The following is a 19,263-nucleotide window of genomic DNA, read 5'->3' on the forward strand; positions in this document are numbered from 1 at the left end:
TCCCATGAGATAGAAGATTATTAGAATGCGTTGCAGAGCCTTCCAGAAGAGGCATTTTCGGGTAGGTATTGAAGGCTGGCCTGCCTCTTTACCATTCTGCACAGTGCTCGGGGAGGGAGTCTCTGTCAAGAGACAGGTCAGCGTTCAGAGATGATGTATCAGCTAGCCTGGGAGAGACTTCCTGAACTGCTGTGTTTGCACAGAAGCTTTACAGCTACTGTAATATTGTTAGAGGCATAAGAGAAGAACCAGCCCTGAGGTGAAACCAATGCAATTCTCATGCCTACCCTGTCTCTCACTGTGGAACACTGCAAGTAGTGTTACCCACCAAATATAAAAACAGTAGCTTAAAGCTAAAGAGTGTCAGAATCACCAGAATTATTTCAATAAGAGTGGGGTCACTCAGCTACCTGGGGAGGATCACTGTGTGTTGCCTGTCAAATAGGGCTCATCTCAATATTATAACAACTGAACTTGATGCATGGGAGCGTTGCTTTCTTCCTGTGCATGGCATGGGAAGGTGGTGTCAGGAGTCTCCACTTGAACATTTTGGCTGGACTGAACAAAACAGGCCGTCGTATTGCAGCCAGCTATGTGTATTTTCTTACCCATGAGAAAAAGGATTTTCTGGGAGATCTAAAGCTTTTCAAGCTTAATTTTCTGCTGCTTTGTGAAATCCCATTCAGGTTGGCTGCTAGAAAACAGAATATGACAGATCATAGAAACAATTTCCCATGGGCTTTGATTGCCTAATAGGTGTGGCCAGATCCCTGCTCTGATGGGGAGGGAGGCCAGCCAAGCTGCCTCGGATCACAGCTGATCCGCAGCTTACACCACGGCACTTTGTAAAGGTCAGCTTTTTACCTTGGACTTCCCAGCTTGTGTCCTCTGCGTCTGGATGATTGTAATGAAGGTTCCCGTGGCAATGTAGGCTGGAGTTGGTTTGTCCACCTTTGGCCCTCCTCTTTTCCTTCTTGGAAGTTCATAGACTTGAGGTTTGCTCAAGGAACAGATGGAATAAATGGAAGCCTGGGGTCTTGCTGCATTCCTGTTTTGTAAGGCCTGTCCAGTCCCTCTGTGCTCACTGCACCATGCCAGTGTTGTATGCAGGAGCTGGCAGCAAACATTGGAAACAAGAGGAGCTTCTGCTTCTTTAAATCAATGTGTGTTTTTTTTCCTCTGTTTTCCACAGCAATCATGTTTAATATCACATGTGGAGGCTAGTGGACGATGAATTGCAAGACAAAATGAACGAATCCTTGAGCAATGTCAAAGCACTTAGTTTGGGGTAGTTGTGCTGACTGAAACCAGGTGAAAAGTGAAATCCCTGGTTCTGCTTTTAGGCAAATATCGTATGAAGCATAGAAAATAGAGGAAGGAGAAAACACAAAGGGCAGATGTCAGAGGGATTTTAATATCACTGAAATAAATTTCACTTTGTAGATGTTGTTTTTCATTTCTCAAATGATATGAAGTGCATATCTTTTGCCAAGCAGTGAAAAAAAATCTCTAATCTCTTTTGTGATTATACACTTAAAGAGCTATATGTACCTCATACTCTAAAATGGACACTTCTTCATGCAATTAATACATTTTATATTCGTAATAAGTCTTGATGGGACCATGTTGAAATAAAATTCCTTTTTTTATTATTATCATTTTGTGGCATGTGAACAAAACCACATGAGATGGGAACAGATTCATGACTGCTGAAGGTCAAAGTAGAGACCTTAAAAATAGTGAAAATACTCAGGTTTGCACCTTCTGAGCCTGTGTCTCAAAAGGGACGATTTTTTTTGTCTTGGGAATTCTGCCCAATGTGCACTCTGCCTAAATGCACCCATATTTCTGGGATGCTCAAGAACAGTGTAGCTACAAAAAACGCTTTTTCCCAAAATAGAACTTGGCAAACATGACTTTCAAAAGCTGCATTCCTTCCTGGACTATGGCCTTGCTTACGAAGCATGAAGTCACAGCAGATTCTCATGAGCGACACATCCTTCAACATCCTTAAACTTGTCCTTGTACAGGTTGCATGCTTGACTGCCCAGAAAATGTATGAGGAACAGAATAACGTGCTGAGATTGGGAAATGCCACATTTCTGTAACGCTGTGACCTAAATGCCAGAGTCTTTTGCCTATTCAGGAGTATGTGGCACAGTAAGACGTACAGATACGTGCCACTTGTGGTGACATGAACACAGGAGAAATGTCCTATTTTAGTTACAGGCACATAAAAAATTCATGCAATTCTTTCTCTGCCTTCTGTTTGGTTGGTTAATTAGAGCATTCACTTTACAAAGCTCTTTTCTGCTGGATGCCCAGTATGATCATGGAGAATCAGGGTCTCAAGCTGCTGAGCCTGATTCTGCAGTGCCTTTTGTATGCGACTCCTGTTCATGTTAGTGTTTGCTCCCCATGTGGAGGGCCACTGTGTTGGACCCTAGAAAGGTTCAGCCCCTCAGGAAGCAGCTGCAAAGTCATATTCGCGGGATATAATTTCACTGGAGTTGGTGGTACAGATGCAGGAAAGTAAATGATAGGGGAACAACACTGGGCTAATAACTCTAATCCATGAATATGCATCCTCATATGTTCTTTAGCTGTAAAACTAACCATGATGTTTTTTCCTAGCTCTTGATTTTGAGGGATCAAAATAACATACAGGTAAGAAATATCATTTGTGTGTTTCAGGCAGTGGAGAAAGTGTTTGCAGTGCCAAATGGATTTTACTGGCAGACAGTAGAAACTGATGAAAAATACTTCCCTAATAGCAGCAACATTGAGGCTTGCAGCGACATAGACACTGAGGTAAAAATAATAATAATAATCACAATTAAGTGACCTGAAATATTTCCATCCTTAGGTTTGGTACAAATACTCAACTTGAAGTATTTCTCACTCAAACGTAAATAAGCTGAGTCTTTTGTGTCAGTGGTATTGATATACCGATTGCTCTGAGCCACAGAAGATTAAACTATGAAATAGATGGGTTGGAGAAATTGCTACCAACCGGGTGTAGTTCAGTAACAACAGACAAATTCTGCTAACCCAAAGCCCCATGACTGCAAGCCAGTGTGCAACACAACTTTTATAAAACTTGTGCTCAGAAATCCAAGTTTTTCTGAAGCCTCTGGTACTATTTACCTGACCTACAGTAACTGTGTTGTAGGAACAAGTTGAAAGTAATTCTACGTCATTTAACCCAGAAGAAGAGGTCAGTGTAACTTGAATTAGCTCATCTTTACCTCAGTGGAGGAGTGCATACCAAAATGTACTGGACCCCTGTGCAGATATAATGTTTTACCTGGGGTAACTCACCTTTCTTAGCTCTTGCACAACACAACCTGGCACGTTTGATCTGACGAGTTCAGTTTCCTGTTAGGAGTGAATCAGGAAGATGCAGATACCTTATGTTGTCCTGAACAACCAGCAAGTCTGGCCAGTGGCTGAGTCTGGCCAGTTAGCTGTACCAGGCTTGCCTCCTGGAAGATACTAGAAAACCACAGTTATTTACTGAAGATATTGGGCACCTGGCACAGTCAGGAAATGCCTCGTATGTCTTCATGACAATTCCTTGACTCGCCTCAGGAGTCCTACTAGGGGGCCCATACAGAATCTCTCGCAGCAAGGGCAGGATGCCCTGTAAGGAAATGGCAAGCCAGGAGGTGAGACTAACAGCAAGGCAGGCAGGGCCAGCCACCTCGCTTGGCAGGGTGCAGTCACATGTTACCCAAGTGAGAAGAGCAGAACAGGTCCAGCAACAGTAACCAGGGTCAGCCAAGAGTCCCTAGGGACAGGGCCAAGCCAGAAGGTCAAGTCAGCAGATTAGGATAACGGCCAGAATCAGTGACATACGAGACTGGCCGCAGGCATACCTGCAACAAAGCTCAGAGACCAAAGCCAAGTGGCTGGCTCCCAGGCAAAAGGGAGGCAGCAGTTACCGAGGTTTGTCAGTGCTGGACAGCTGCATTATCAAAGTTGGCCTAGAGCCCAGGCAGCCAGACCCCAGAGACTCTTATAGCTGCTACAGAAAAATGCTTCCTTACTGGCTGCTGTGATCACTGGGTTAGTATCAGGAGAGCTTGAGCTAGACGAACATAAAGAAATAAAGCTTTTATTCCTAATTAGACTACTTTTTTATGATTTGTGTAAATTTATATCTTCATTTATTATGATGTTATAAGCCTTGTTGTGTGTTTATCGGGAAGTAGCATTTCATTTAAAGTGTCCAGTAGTGATGAATTCATTTGGCGTTCACTGCAGACATAAAGCTTGCTGCTGGGGATAGCATTGTGTCTGTACACCCAGGAGAACCATGCACAAATTTGAGGCCAATACAACCATGCTTGTCTGATCCTCAGCTAGACAATTTATTGCCCTCAGCATGTCAAGCACCGCACAACTTTCTGTTGTAAAGCATCTGTGTTTCGAACCAATAAGTTTCTTCTGATAGGAGAGTGCAGAGCTCAAAGTAGTTTGCTTTCCTTTTGGGTATAGACATTCTGTATGTAACAGCGTATGTCTTCCTGTGTGTCAGGAGGAGCTGAATTGCATTCATCTGGTAAGGAAAAGTTCAAAAGGTAAATCTGGGACAGTACCAGGGGTGTACCTGCCTTTTGAATCATTTTTCTGTGTTGATTTTGGCTTTTTTGTCTGTATAAGGAAACAACCAGTTGGTCTATTATTATTATTGGACCATCATTCTGTAGTATGCAGAGTTAAATAAGAGTGATTCACTTTATTCTCTGCCCCAGAGAACTTGCAGTCTTTTACTAGTAGGTTTTTGTGACAAAAGGCACAATTATTTCAGTAGTAGTACATAATTATTATTCAATCATAATTCTCATCATTATGATTCAATCTGAAGCTAAAAGCCTACTGTGCTGAACTGCATGTAAACAGAAGAAAAGAAAGCCTCTTTATAGCTCTTGTAGCGTAGGTAGGGCATGGGAATTTAAGGTGAGTAGAAGAGAGACAGCTGTGTGGTCACTGTGGGCTTGGAAGCATTTTGGCTCACTCCTCTGATGTGCTCTCGCTGTTCAGGTTGCCATGGTATTGCTGTTTGAAACTCTCCTCCGAAGTTCCCTAGCTACCCATCACATGTTGCAGCTGGTACTCAGCTCTGGTCTGGATGTCTGCGGACTCCGCCTGCTCTATCCTCAGCATGATGTGCTGCTCTCTAGCTCAGGTGAGGTCTAGTTTTCCTTTAGCGATTCCATTGTGTAATGATGCTGAGGTGAAGATCTTTAACTCTACTAAGGTGAAGAATGATGTGGTGCTGCGGATGTGGAGAAAAGGGTATCGGATTTACAAGAGCATCATATCAGTTGCCTGTATCTTTTGCAAAGGAAATTATAAAAGACCTTAGACTGCTTCTTTCTATCTACTCCCAGTGTTGCTAGAATTCAACTACTCCAAGTTGAATTTTTAGTCCTTTATGTATGTGTGTCTCAAACCACTTTTGTTGTTCCTTTGTAGAGACCATTCCCAGACTGCAGTGCTGTGAGCTGCAGGATTAGACCCATGTAAGTTAGGTATACCAAATTAGTTCCTACTGATTTTCCTGCAGGTACTGCAGAGAATCCGGCCTCTCTTCCTCAGTTCCCCCCATCCCATCACCTTTGGTACTTCAGTCTTTACTTGAGCTTTAGGAGAATGTGTGAAAGGAAACTACAGATCTATCCATCCTGTAATTATGTTGTCTGATAAGCCATCATCAAAACATCACAATTTGCCAATAGAAGGTGGTCTGAGGTGAGAGACCAAAAAGATAAGGCAAACAAAAATTGTATGAGTCCCCGATGTCCAATCTCAAAGCCCTTAACATTAGACACCAATGGCCACGTGTTGGCCCATGCCACTCAAGTCTTCCATTTGTGAAGTAGACATAATGAAGCCTGTCTCAAAGCTTGTATAGAATATTAGTAGTAGATAATGCAGTATAACTTTAGAACAACGGGCAATTATACTAGCTGCAAGGTGTAGAGAGAGCCTCTGAAATGTTTTGTGGCTTGTACTTTCTTTTAATTCAAAAGTTCTCCTGGAAGGTTTGCATGTGGCACTGTAGTGGATACAGGCAATCCATTTCTCATGGGGAAAGTTGTGGGCAGACAGAGTGAGAGAAACAGGCTTCCGTTTGCTTAGACAGAAGATGAGCGCAGACCTGCTTAAATAGAGAAATATCCTGCAGTTTCCTTGCCCCTTTTTACATTTGAAAACCATACGAGCAGACTGCCTTAGAAATGTGATTGCAGTTGTCTCAGCATTGTGCATGTAATATATTCATATTGATAGCTGCAGAAATGAAGAAGGACTTCAGCAATGAGTAAGAAAACCATAAAATCACCAGTCATTAAGAGATGACTGGCAGCAGATCTGCTTCAGTGCTCTGTACCCTGTATCTAAATAGGAACATTTTGTATGAAGGGACAAATCATTTGAGCCAAGGACTGCTACGTGAGTTTGTAGACTGGATTTTTACCTTTAGCTTGAAAACTTTAATATTACTATTTTAAGTATTTTCAGTCAGTTTCTCCTTTGTCTACCTGTTCTGGAGACTTATGTTCTGGTTTCTGATTCTTAGGCAACTAATGATGTAAATTAATACATTTAAACTCCAGGGAAGAGAATGACACGTCTTTCTGCTCTTACACAGTGAGAAATGTGGAGGAGGCAAACTTGCTCTTTACTGGGTTTACTTATTGGACCCAAATAGTGCTGAAGTGAATGTGCAGAAGGGTTTGCCAGAGATGTAGGGAAGAATTGTTGCAGGAAATAAGGAAAGCCACAATTCAAGTCCTGGAGGGGAAATAAAAGAAAACATCAAATATTTGGACACATTAGGCAACGTAATGCAAAATCTGTATTTGATACAGAAGAAATGATCTAGAAAAGATGTACATGGATATCCAGCTTGTGATTCCCTTCCCAGTTTTCCCATATCTGATGAAAATTACGGAAAACATTCTTCTCTTCAGGCCCATATTCTTGCCCTGTCTCTCCTTCAACCCCACCAGCCTTCCTTATGAATACAAACAATGTACAGCACCAGAAGTTAAAGTGCTGGTTTCTAGTGTATCAGCTGTGTAGTATTTAACCCCGTGCACACCCTTTTCCACAGCAAATAAGAAGCCAACCCACACCTTCTTCTTTAACAGGTAAGCTACCTTGAGTAATCTCAGAATTACTACTGGGTAAAAAAGTACAGCTGGTTGCCAGCATAACACCCACAGGACAGGTAACCAGTAGGTTACTTTGCCTAATTCCCCTATGACAGAGCTAAAAAGAGCACTTGAGCAGAATGAATGACCTTGGTGTGGGTTGTTCCATGCTTTAGTTACACGTGTCTTTGTCTTTCACAGAAAAACTGCCTTCTTCCTATGCTTCGGAGATGGGCAAGGTGCCACCAGTGCTGGCATTGGGCGTGAGAGGGCCTAAAGCACGTAGCACCTTGCAGAACATCATTGGGCCATCCGACCCGCAGCTGGCTGGCGTGACAGACTGCAGTTCCATCAATGCCATCTACTGCAGGAGCCAAGCAGAGCCTCTCGTCTACCTGCCCCAGCTGGACAGCCGTGTGCACAGAGAGCTGTGCCTCTGGTTCGGAGGGAGGGCTGCTCATGCAGCACTGCATGGTGGTGTCCTAGATCCAGCTTCCAGATGCAACAGAGTGAGGTGATGGCACTGGCCTGCATGTTTCTGAGCTACGGTAGTTCTCACAGGCAAAGTATGACATGGATGGCAGACAAGCACACAGCTAGTGGGCTTTGTCTTTATCAATTAGTCTCCTGCTAAAGGTCTGAATGAACAAGAGTAATGGATGGGAGCAATCTGTACATTTTCCATTTTCACATATGTTACTACAGTCTGTAAAAGCCCTCAGTCTCTCACAAGACTGTCTCTTCTGGTTGTGTTAGGTGCGGGACTCTTGCAGTTGCCTCCCATCATGTGTTCCCAGGTAGCTAGACCTGTAATTCATACACTTGCAGCACCTGCTGGGTCCTTGCTGTGCCAGGTACAGCTGGTCAGCCTGATCTGAAATCTCTTTCAGCTGTACCTGGTGCTGGAGAAATGCTTCAAGGTTGTGTGCCTCTGAGGGGCTTGTTCTCCAGGAATAGCTTTGCCCATCCTTATCAACTGATTGGAGATAAGGAGCTTCAGATGGAAAAGGCTCTTCAGAGAGTTATGACAGAAGTCTGTGAAAACAAAAGGTGGCTTATAAACTCAACTCAAGCAATCAGTGTGAGAAATGCAATTTAGGAACTGGTGGTATAGCAATAGGGTGCCAAAAAGTGCTGGGAACAAGTGAGATTCAGGAGTCTGGAATCTTGCTCTCAGATGGGGCTGGATATAGCTGCGGAGGGAAATGGGCTATTAAGTAGCTATTAATCCATCATGCAACCTACAGCGCCTGTGTTCTGCTATGTAGTACTATAAGGAGGGGGGACTACAGCCCCCAAAGGCTCACGTTTCTGTCCAAGATAGGCAAAACCTATCTAACATTTTTTTATTCTTAAAGTTGCTTGGTTGACAACAACATAGCAATGATGGTAGGCTGCCAGAAAGTCTGCTCTTGACCTTACTCAGCGGAGCAGAGGTGCATCAGGGAAAGGGATGAGAGGAAAGGAGAAAAGCTTCTGTTCAGCTCTGTGAAGTCAGCACTGAGCAGCACATGGTCTGCAGCTGCACAGAGGCAGAGGGAAGGTCAGATCAGTAGCCTGAACACTCTTGCAGCACTCCTTCCTAGCACTCTTTTCCCAAACCTCTCTGCAGCTTTTTTTTTTTTATGAAGCACTTTCTAACAATCATTCCCTTCCTGACAATTTTGCTACCTTATGGATGGAGACTTAAACCTAAGAACCCAGGAAGCACGCTCAGTCCACACCGAGCCACACTCAGTAAATGAAGGGCTCTGCTGTGCTCAGAGATCCTTTCCTGAGACTGTTACAAAGACAGATCAGAGTAGGCTGGCCTGCAGAGGGAAGAGAAGAGACACAGGTATTCTTTTGGCTTTTGAAAGACTCTCCTTTGGTTGTTCCAGGCACAGGATCTCAGCCTTGAAACATTTGTTTTACAGTGCTTTATCAAAAGATTTGGCTTAGGGCTTCAAGAAATTTCCACCAGCCAGGATAACATGAAACTCAGACCTCCTCTCCTGACTGTCATTTGTCACGCAGACCTGTGTAATCATGTGGGGTGTCAGCCTTTACAGGCTGGATTTTTCAGACCCTGGGCATTTCCTTTTAATGTTACTGGATCAAATATGTACTGATGTGGTGAAACTCCCCTGGAGAGAATTCATATAGGGCCCTGAACCTGCAAGTTCTGGACAGGTTTTTGAAGATCCCGGTTGCTCAGTGCAGTGTGGATCACTGTGTTGTCAATGGCAGCAAACCTGGGGTAAGTTGTTCTGCAGTCCTCTTGGTGCTTTCTGCCAAGGGGCAAGGTGCACCCCTGTAGAATCAATCTGATGCACATAGAGGGGATTGTCAGTTTTGTTTGGCCATGAACAGTGACTCTCGTCATTGTTAGTTTTAGGATTTGGAAAACTCAATTTGGCAAAGTTTCATTCATTTTATTTATTTGTTTTCCTCAGGGATGCTTTTCCTCCTACAAAGATGATGAATTCTGCTCCTCTGGTACAACTTAGCCAGTCCAGAGTGGTGCTGTGTTCTAAATAATGCGCTTGTCTTTCTCTTAATGCTGGTAATTCAGACCATTGGGAGATCAGAATACAAACTGCACCTCAGAATTCGGTTTTTCAAATTTTACTTGCAAATATTGGTGGCTTCTGTTGGTCTCCTGGGAGCGACAAGTAGGATGTATTCCAGCCGACTCAGTAGCAGGGGATGAGGCAGACAGGTTTGCCTGAACAGCCTGCACTTCACAGACCTAGCCAAAGTGTTTTACAGAGTGACATTTGCGTTGTCAGTCCCTGGCTTTCAGAACCACACCTTATGTTCACCATGCCATAATTTGGACCTTTTGGGAATGCAGAAATGTTTAGAGGCTTCACTGCCATGAGCATCTCTGCCAGACTTGATAGTTCTTGTTGCCCAACATGAAGCAGCAGAGGGATATCATGATAGCTTTAAAATTGCTTAAACTCTAGCTAAAGAACCGAAAGTGAATAGCAGCTGTAATATATTTGTGGCTGGGAAAAGTACTGCTAATGCAGCCTGACCTATCTCTTGATTCCCAGGTTTCCTTGCCAAGCTGGCTACTTTGTATTAGGTACTTATTGAACAGAGAGAGCCTCAGGGGGAGTAATACAGAGAGAGATGTTCAATCAGAGAGACTTTGATGCAGTTCAAGTCATGGACAAGGGGTTGAAATGGTGGTTTCAGTAAAGCTTCCTTGTCCCTGGGCTTGTTGTAGAAAGTGGGTTAGAGTCAGAACCTTGCATAACAACTTTTAATATCTATTGTTTTTCTTTAGGTCTCAGAGTCCTTCATCAACTAGAGCAGAAGCAGATGAAGAAAACGTTCATCTCCAGGACATGGTGCAACCTCGACCTCCAGCGATGCTTGTCTCAACTTCCAAAGGTCTGCAATAGGGAATGAATCATGAGGTTTTATGGTTCTTCTTCGCTGACAGTGTTACCTCACTCCAGCCCACCTGTTTCAGGAAATTCTGCCTCCCTGGATTACTCAGTGCTGTGACCTGGCCAGGTCCAGAGCTAGGAATGAATTTCTGGTGTTGCCTAAAATGAAGTGACAGAAGAGTGTTATCATCACCTCATCCTCCTCATGGGAGTAGCTGCTAGAGTCCTGTAGGCTGCTTAGATTTCACTGAAGGATAAAGAAGGAAAAAAAAAACACAGCACATTTTTGCTTGTAGGGGACTTGTTCATCCAAGGAACTGTCATTTGAAGACCTACCAGTGTCTTTAAGCTGCATGTTTATCTGATTAGAGATCATCTACCTCTACTATTCAAGAGTTGAATATAATGGGGTATGAAATTACGACTTCATTCAAGCCAGGACTGACCACACAATCAGAAAAAAAGTATTTCACAGGGCTACTATTAACTAGCTCTCACCTGGCTCCTCTGTCCAAATCCACTTTTTCCCTTTGTAGGAGTAGTCTTCCAGCTTCCGAACTCGTACCAGGCTAGCTGCAAGCTGACTGTGCTCAAGGGGAGCCTGCCAGGGCATTCAGCATCACTACTGGCTAAGAAGGGTCTGTGTGGTGTAGGGGTGTCTGCTGTAGACGGGCCAATGTGCTGGTAATCTTCTGTAGTTTGGCCTGGCACAGCAGATCTCAAGTGCATATGATTTTGAGATGATGCTATTAGGGTGCTGCTGCCCTGTTTCTACTCCCACAATTGAAGACGGTTCCCTGGTGGAAGTGGGGGGTGGGAGGGGTGGAAGCTCAGCAGCTGTCAGAGAGAAGATGGCAGGAGGAAAACAGGATTGTATTGACATAGAAAGAAGGTACAGAAAAACATGGTGCTAAAGGAAAGAAGGTACGAAAGCGTAAGTCAAAAAGGGGGAAGGTGACAGAGAAGGTGACAGGAAGAAAAATAGAGAAGGGAAAAGGAAAGGAAGTCTTACCTTTGAGATACACTCTTTCGTATAACTGGGCATGTTAATTCAAGTAGCTTGGCAGACAGCCATTGGCTCTGCGTTATTTGGGATCGGTATTGATGGCAGCTGGTTGCTGCTGATGGAATGACTCACATTTTTGCATCTCCTTCCTTTTATGGCCATTAATGATTCACATTTGATGTGGGCTGCTGAGTTACACCACACCACGTTCCATCTGTATTTGGGCTCAGGAAGTCACTTTCAAGCTTTGCTCCTCAGATAACTGTATCATCTCTATCATGACTCTCAAAGAGAAGCTGAAAACCTGGACTGGGAGCAAGCACCCTATGGGCTGTTAAGGAAAAGAAACATTCACTTATTCCTTCCCTCAGGTCTCCAACAGCTTCTCTTTGAGACAGGAAGATACACTCATGCAGAGCATGCAGAACAAATATACTGCTGCTCCTACCAGGTATATCTGTCCCCCTTCCTTCCCAGTAATCAAAGTTTTATTGATCCTAGCAGATATTCTTGTTAATTTGGGATATGTGTATGTGAAATTTTGTTTGTTTAGGTGTTATCAACTAGAGATGAACCAAAATCTTACCACCTGCAACCCTGAATTTTGACAGTTCATATATAATGAGTGCAGCACTGTCAGCCTGGCTCAGAGTCTGCAAAATTAAAGTCGTATAGAAATTTTAGGCAAAGAAACACTCTGCTTGTTGTATCCTTAACAATAAACACAAGCTTTCCCTTGTTTTGTTGCTATTGCTTTGAAATGGCAGGCTGAGCCTTGGTCAGGTTCTTGGGGGACAAATATCTATCACAAAGTTTAGAACCCCAGGAAACATACACTATTGATAGGTCTACCACCAAAACCAAGTGTAATTGGGACACAGAGACTAAAATATTTTCAGCCCCATTATATGATTTTTAGAGCTAGGAGAAATTAATAGGGCAGTACAGAGGAAACCCATGTAGAAATGGTACTGAGCATGTACTTTCTTAGCTCCTGGCAAGTTACGAAGATCTGAATGTGTGTTATGTACAAGAGAAGAAAATCTGTTAGAACTAGGACAGTATAAAAGCAAAAGAGACGGTAAGAGCAGAGACCCAAAGATCAGAACAAAGCTAAGGCCTCAGGTAGATCAGAGGCTACTGGGAAGCTCCATCTTAGGTACAGCAGGACACTATACAGGAGGTACACTGTTCAGGAGGCCTTGTGGGCTGTTTCTTCTGAGCATGCTCATAGCATCTGTTGCCAGCGTGTTGACAGTGAGCTTGGGATTTAATTTAGAAAACGAAGTGGAAAAAAAAAATACAAGGTTCTAACCCAACATAAACTCCAGTTGCTTCTATGAGCATATCTACTGGAGTGAGAGATGCAAGCAGTGCACAAGCAGCCAGACTTAATGCATTGGGCTCAGGGAGGAGGGAAACCCTGGAAGGAGAGAGCAGGCTGGTGCCATTATGATGACCAAAGATAGGAACCTATGAAGCCATGGATGGTACAAAACCATAGTGGGGTGGTGTTGTGATCAGAGGCTGGTCCAAAGGTACGGTAACCCATGCCGCAAGGCAAGCTCTGGGGTGACGAGTAAAGACAGGAGTAAAGAAGGGCTGAGAGGGAGCAGAAGGTAGTGCTGACCAAGGCTGTAGTCCTACAGGCTAGGACCACTAGTAATAGCAGAGAGGAATACCTGGGATTGCTTCATGTACTTCGCAGTGGACAAACCAGCAATCAGTCTTGTCTTCATTTGGTTACTCATCAGTTTGGCCAGGCTTATCAGGTCCTTGGTCCTCAAAGGGTCTGGCTGCTGTCAGACCAGCTGTAAGGGTAACAGCTCAAACACAGCCTGACAGGGGCTGACACACAGCCATCACGTGAACTGAGAGCATACATACCTCAAAGAGAGATAACAGCTCATAGACAGCTAGATAGACCTTATGAGACAGACTATCTGGAGTAGATGATTCATAAAGAGATTGCTTGTAATGCCATAAGCTTTACTGTTCTGTGTTGACCTCTGATAGCAGCCATTATAAGCTGAATAGAGCAAATAAACCATAAAATACAGTGTCTCCATTTGGAGAGTGCTTCAGGTAGGAACTGGCCACTAAGAGAGTTTCCTTGCGGTAACACCACAGTTTCTGTGGAAGTAATATGCTGTTTTTCTTACTCTCTTTTTGACCTAGGGGACATTATTTTGATGGTGTCACCTGTGGTATCCCCTCATGCATATGGTAATGTGATTTCGATCTGTACTCATCGGGGTTTTCTTCTGCAAGGAATCAGACAGCTGCAGCTTTCACCCAAGCAAGCCATTGTGCTGAGCATGACAACAAGTCAGGTACTGGTCAGAACATACAGCTCAGTTGTATGCTTTGGGTTACCATTTCTGAAACTTATTATATTGTGGGTTTATGGATGTGCGAGCTGACGCACTCCTGTAGTGAGTGTTCTTGAGCGTTCTTCTCTGTTCATTCTCTCTTTACTAGCTAGCCAGCACTCGTGTTCCTTGTATTCCTACGAGTGGTGCTCTTGTTGCTTTCAGTACTGATGCTTTTCTTTAGTAGGAAAATCCCACTAGGCCTAAGCCTCTCGCTGAGACTAATGCATGATCAGGCTTTCTTCTATGAAGTTAACATGAATTTTACCATTGATCTCAAAATATGCTAGAGCAGGCAGTAACCTCGTAAACCAAAATAACAATCTCTGGCCTGTAAACCTGTGTTCAAGAGAATAGTCTTCATCTACCGGACTAATGTGTGATTATGTACTTTGCTGTCCCTCTGGGTCTGCTTGTGGCCTTTCAGAATGAAGTCCCCTAGCATAATGCATTCAAATGGCTTGCGAGGAGAGCTTTCCTATTGGCAAAAATGAAGTGTTTTTTTTTCTTTCTCTCAAGGTCTGTTAACGTGATGATAGATTTATTTGAGTTAGAGTGCAGTTGGCATTTTGACATATCAGCCTAAAGAAACAAATAATCATAAATGCAAGATTTCAGTCAAACTCACCTGTACAAGAAGACAAGTTCTGTATTTCTTACAAAATAAATCAGCCAGGAATCCTATGACAGTTTGTCTTATAAAGAGCTGGACCCCTTCCTTTAAATTTTCATGCTTGGAGTTGTTTCCTGTGTCAATCAAGAAATGCATAATTTTGCAAACTAAACTGTGCACAAAGCCCCTCTTTTCTGCTTGTTCTCTAATCAAGCATGAGGAAGAACACTTTCCCTGCTCATAATATTTTATAGAATAAAAGTAGCTCCTATTTATGGAATACTATAGTAAAAATAGCCAAATATTTGGAGCACGCTCCTAAATGGCCATTTCAGAAGTTCAGGAACTATTGCTTTAATGTGTTCTCTGGTGCTGTTTCAGAACCTAGGGCTCAAGATCATTATTGCATGAGTGACTTAGGATGGTACCATGTATTGGCTGCACTGTAATTGTTGTGGTTTTAGTCCAGCCCAGTTGTAGAGCAAAACATTTTATATTAAACCTTTTCCTTGATGTTAAATTCCTTTGTGTCATGAACAGATGACGCATGAACAGCCAGTTATTGGAAGTTACTACGGCTCTGCTGGTGTGCTGTACCTTGATATGCCATTGTAACTTAACTATTTGCTTGAGCCCTACAATGATTAAATCTGCATTTAGTAGTCTAATCTGGTCCTTGTTATTTCAGATTGCTGTATTTTGCCCTAGAAAGATTTCAAGTTCACCTGCAAACAGTTCTGCAAGAGGAGAGCTTTCTGCTGAGCCACGCGCACACAGTCTCATTTTGTTGCTGAGAAAGGAGAATGCTAGTCACCATATTCCTGCGCTGGTAAAAGGTAATGCTTTCACTTAACCTCAGAAAACAAGGCTTACATTTCAGTTCACGTGAGCTAAAGATTAAAAGCCTAACCAAATCTGTTACATTGCAGGAAAGATTTATTGAGAATATCAGGAATTTATAGTCTTGCTATATGTATCTCCAAGCCCACTTGTAAATCAGCCACTGCTATGTTTCCTACATAGTAGATTGATCTTTGTCAGTTGTATGATCTTTAGCACTGAAGTCCTTTTGACTTAGAATCATAGAATAATTCATGTTGGAGGGGGCAACAGAAGGTTGGTCACCCAATGGCCTGCTCAACACAACGTCAGCAGTGAATTCAGACCAGAATGCTCAGAGCTTTTTCCAGTCAGGTCTTGAGAATCCGCAAGGACAGAAATTCCCCCATCTCTCTGGGCCCCTCTTCCAATGCTTGCTTATGTTTACAGGGAACTGTTTTTCCCTTATGTCAAGCTGGAACCTCTTCTGTTTGAATTCCTGACCCTCGTCTCTGGACTTCCCACTGTACGCCTTCATAATGGTCCTAGATTCACCTTATCAATAACCTTCTCAGGTATTCTTATTGCCCAGAGAAGTATGCTACCAAAAATACATGGGTGTCACTGAGCCTGAGGATAGCACCTGATCCTATCAACCTCAGCCTTGAGTTCTGCGTAGTTTTGATTTCCAAGCATCTGAACTGCAACTCATTTTATAAGCAGGGACTGCCAAAGAACAGACAAGTAGCTGCCCCAAATCTTCTTAGATGAGTCAGACTCTGTTCCGATGCTCTCGTTCAGGAAGAGAGTTTAGTTTTTTTAAGGATAAGCTGGTCTCTAGGGAAAATCACAAACAACAACAGGGATCAGTGCAGAACAAAGAACCCTGCCCTGCCTGCTTCCTCTTGCTCTGGCAATGGGCAAGTTGCCTGTAGCAGGAGAGTCTGTTCCTGTGTCTGTTTTCCTGCAACCTGCCCTTTTGTCACCACCACTAGGAGAAGTGGGTCAGTGTAGCCTGGACAGTCCCCAGCACAGTGGTTTGACCCCTCCATTAACACCACCACAGGTAGTTCCTGATGGAGGCATTCATCCGCTGCCTGATTGCCCCTTCTAATCCATGGATAATGGAATGGAACATTGAGAGGTTTGGGGGGGGAAAAATGACAATTTCAAAAAGTCCTCTGCTTTTTCTCCCAGGACTATCACAGTATGTTCTGAAAACATGTTCAGACACAGTGGATTAATCATGGCAGACTAATTACAGCACCGTGTCACCTGCTGCCTGTAGACCTAAGGGAAGTTGCTTATTAAAGAAAGAGCTTTTTTTTTTTTTTTTTCTCCTCTGAGTGCCAGATGATGTTTAAAGTGTTTGTTTTGCACTGCAAAATTTGCACTAGAAGTATCTATGCGGGCACTGGAACAAAGGATAGTCTGGAAAGGTCAAGTGTTTTCCCTCATTGTAGAGAACTGTTTTTTTTCCCTTTGTAGAGAGATTTTGCAAGTGCCTCTTTTATGTCTTCCTTTTTTGCCTCAGAAGTAATCCGGAAAGATAGCTTATTCCATATTCCAGAGCCCTGAAGAGGGGAAGCTGATGATATTGTCACATAAGCTTTGGCTTGGCCTCTAAGAAGTGTGAAACAGCACTAGGAATTGAGCAGTGTAGATACCATACTAAACAGTTTCATGTTTTTAATCAGTGCCTCCTGAAAAGTAGTCACCCATTTGATGTCCAACCCTGTTCAATCTTCAAAGCAAAGAAAACTTAATCATTCCTACAACAGAAGAGAAAGATAGGTGTCTTTAGGTAACCTATTTCTGGCTTGAGAGTCAAAACACCATAAATTTTTGACCAAGGTTTTCTTCACTAAGTTTGACCAGACAGCATATAATACTCTTGGATTACAGAGTCATTTAGGTTGGAAAAGACCTCTAAGATCATCTAGTCCAACCTTTAACTTAGCACTGCCAAGTCCACCGTTAAACCATGTCACTAAGCTCTACATTGACAGTTTTTTTTCATGACCTCCAGGGATGAGCAACCTTGTCAAGTGGAAGATGTCCCTGCCCGTGGCAGGGGGCTTGGAACTAGATGATATTTAAGGTCCCTTCAAAACCAAACCATTCTATGATGGTGACTCAGCTACTTCCCTTGGCAGCCTGTTCTAATACTTCACAACCCTTTCAGTGAGGAATTTTTTCCTAATATGCAACTTAAACATCCCCTAGCACAACTTAAGGCCATTTCCTCTTGTCTTATCACTTGATGTGTTTGGTAGAAGAGCCCAGTTGCCACCTTGCTACAGCCTACTTTATGGTAATTGTAGAGAGCAATAAGGTCTCCCCTGAGCCTCCTTTTCTCCAGGCTAAACAACCCCAGTTCCCTCAGCCGCTCCTCACAGGACTTGTTCTCTAGATCCTTCACCAGCTTCATTGCCCTTCTTTGGACGTGTTCCAGCACCTTGATTTCCTTCTTGTAGTGAGGGGCCCAAAACTGAACATAGTATTTGAGGTGTGGCCTCACCAGAGCTGAGCACAGAGGTATGTTCACTTCCCTGGTCCAGCTGGCTACACTATTTCTGAAACAAGCCAGGCTGTAGCCTTGCATGGGCTTATGTTGCCCCAAGTGCAGGGCCCAGCACCTGGCCTTGTTGAGCCTCATACAGTTGTCCTTGTCCCATCGTTCCAGACTCTTCAGATCCCTCTTCAGAGCCCTCCCACCCTCAAGCAGATCAACACTCGCACCTATCTTGGTGTTGTCTGCAAACTTACTGAGGATGTTCTTGATCCCCTCATCCAGATCATTGATAAAGATATTGAAGAGAACTGGCCCCAGTACTGAGCCCTGGGGAATACGATTAGTAACCAGCCCCCAGCTGGATTTGACTCCATTCAACATAACTTTTTGGGCCCAGCCAGTTTTTAACTCAGTGAAGCGTACACCTGTCCAGGCCTTGAGCGGCCAGTTTCTCCAGGAGAATGCTGTTGGAAACAAAGTCAAGGACTTTGCTGAAATCTAGGTAGACAACATCCACAGCTTTTTTCTCATCCACTGAGCGTGTCCTCTTGTCGTAGAAGGATATCAGGTTCATCAAGCAGGACCTGCCTTTCATAAACCCATGCCCATGGCCCTGATCGCCTGGTTGCCCTGTAAGTGCCATATGATGGCACTCAAGATAATCTGTTCCATGAGCTTCCCCAGCACCTAAGTCAGGCTGACAGGTCTGTGGTTTCACGGATCCTCCATTTACAGCATGTTATAGAATCATAAAATCAGAGTGTGGTTTGGGTTGGAAGGGACCTTAAAGATCATCCAGTTCTAACCCCCTGCCATGGGCAGGCACACCTCCCACCAGGCCAGGCTGCCCAAAGCCCCATCCAGCCTGGCCCTGAACACTGCCAGGGACAGGGCATCTACAGCTGCTCTGGGCAACCTGTTCCAGTGCCTCACCACCCCAATAGCGAAGAATTTCTTCCTAGTATCTAACCTAAATCTACCCTCTTTTAGTTAAACGCCATTGCCCCTTGTCCTGTCACTATATTCCCTGATAAAGAATCCTCTTCCAGCTTTCTTGTAGGCCCCCTTTAGGAGCTAGAGGAAAGTTTTGGTTATTCATACCGTCTGAATTTCAAAAAGCAGATAGGCAATTTGCAGTGGTACAAGTTCAAATCTGTGTCACTGCCACATTTGGCATCTAAGGTTTTTCATCAATGTCTAGTGCTAATAATCTAGTTTTCCATTCTATGCCGCAGTAAATTGTTGACAGGCTTGTACAGTGTAAATCAATCAAACATATGCAAAGTAATTGTAAAAATAACAAACCTTCAAAAACGTCTGAAGCGTTATTGCAGGACACAACCAATTGTTGTGAAGCTATACCGTATGCCAGTACCTTACCGCACTGCCTGT

General features: G+C 43.6%; 1 protein-coding gene across 7 annotated transcripts in view; it reads left to right on the forward strand.

Moving 5' to 3' along the window:
- The window catches only part of DNAAF8 (dynein axonemal assembly factor 8), a 107,349-nt gene that overhangs the window by 44,880 nt on the left and 43,206 nt on the right, over positions 1 to 19,263 (forward strand). For all 7 annotated transcript variants that reach the window (XR_014572797.1, XM_083800247.1, XM_083800252.1 and 4 more), the window contains 6 exons: positions 2,695 to 2,811; positions 5,047 to 5,191; positions 7,365 to 7,677; positions 10,441 to 10,547; positions 13,731 to 13,885; positions 15,226 to 15,373. Coding sequence is in view for 6 of the 7 variants with exons in the window: in XM_083800247.1 (XP_083656373.1) it covers positions 2,695 to 2,811; positions 5,047 to 5,191; positions 7,365 to 7,677; positions 10,441 to 10,547; positions 13,731 to 13,885; positions 15,226 to 15,373 (985 nt within the window). In the remaining variant the exon portion in view is untranslated. The remainder of the gene's footprint in view (positions 1 to 2,694; positions 2,812 to 5,046; positions 5,192 to 7,364; positions 7,678 to 10,440; positions 10,548 to 13,730; positions 13,886 to 15,225; positions 15,374 to 19,263) is intronic.

This window comes from Anser anser, assembly GCF_964211835.1.
Source record: "Anser anser genome assembly, chromosome: 15".
Classification (NCBI taxonomy): domain Eukaryota; kingdom Metazoa; phylum Chordata; class Aves; order Anseriformes; family Anatidae; genus Anser; species Anser anser.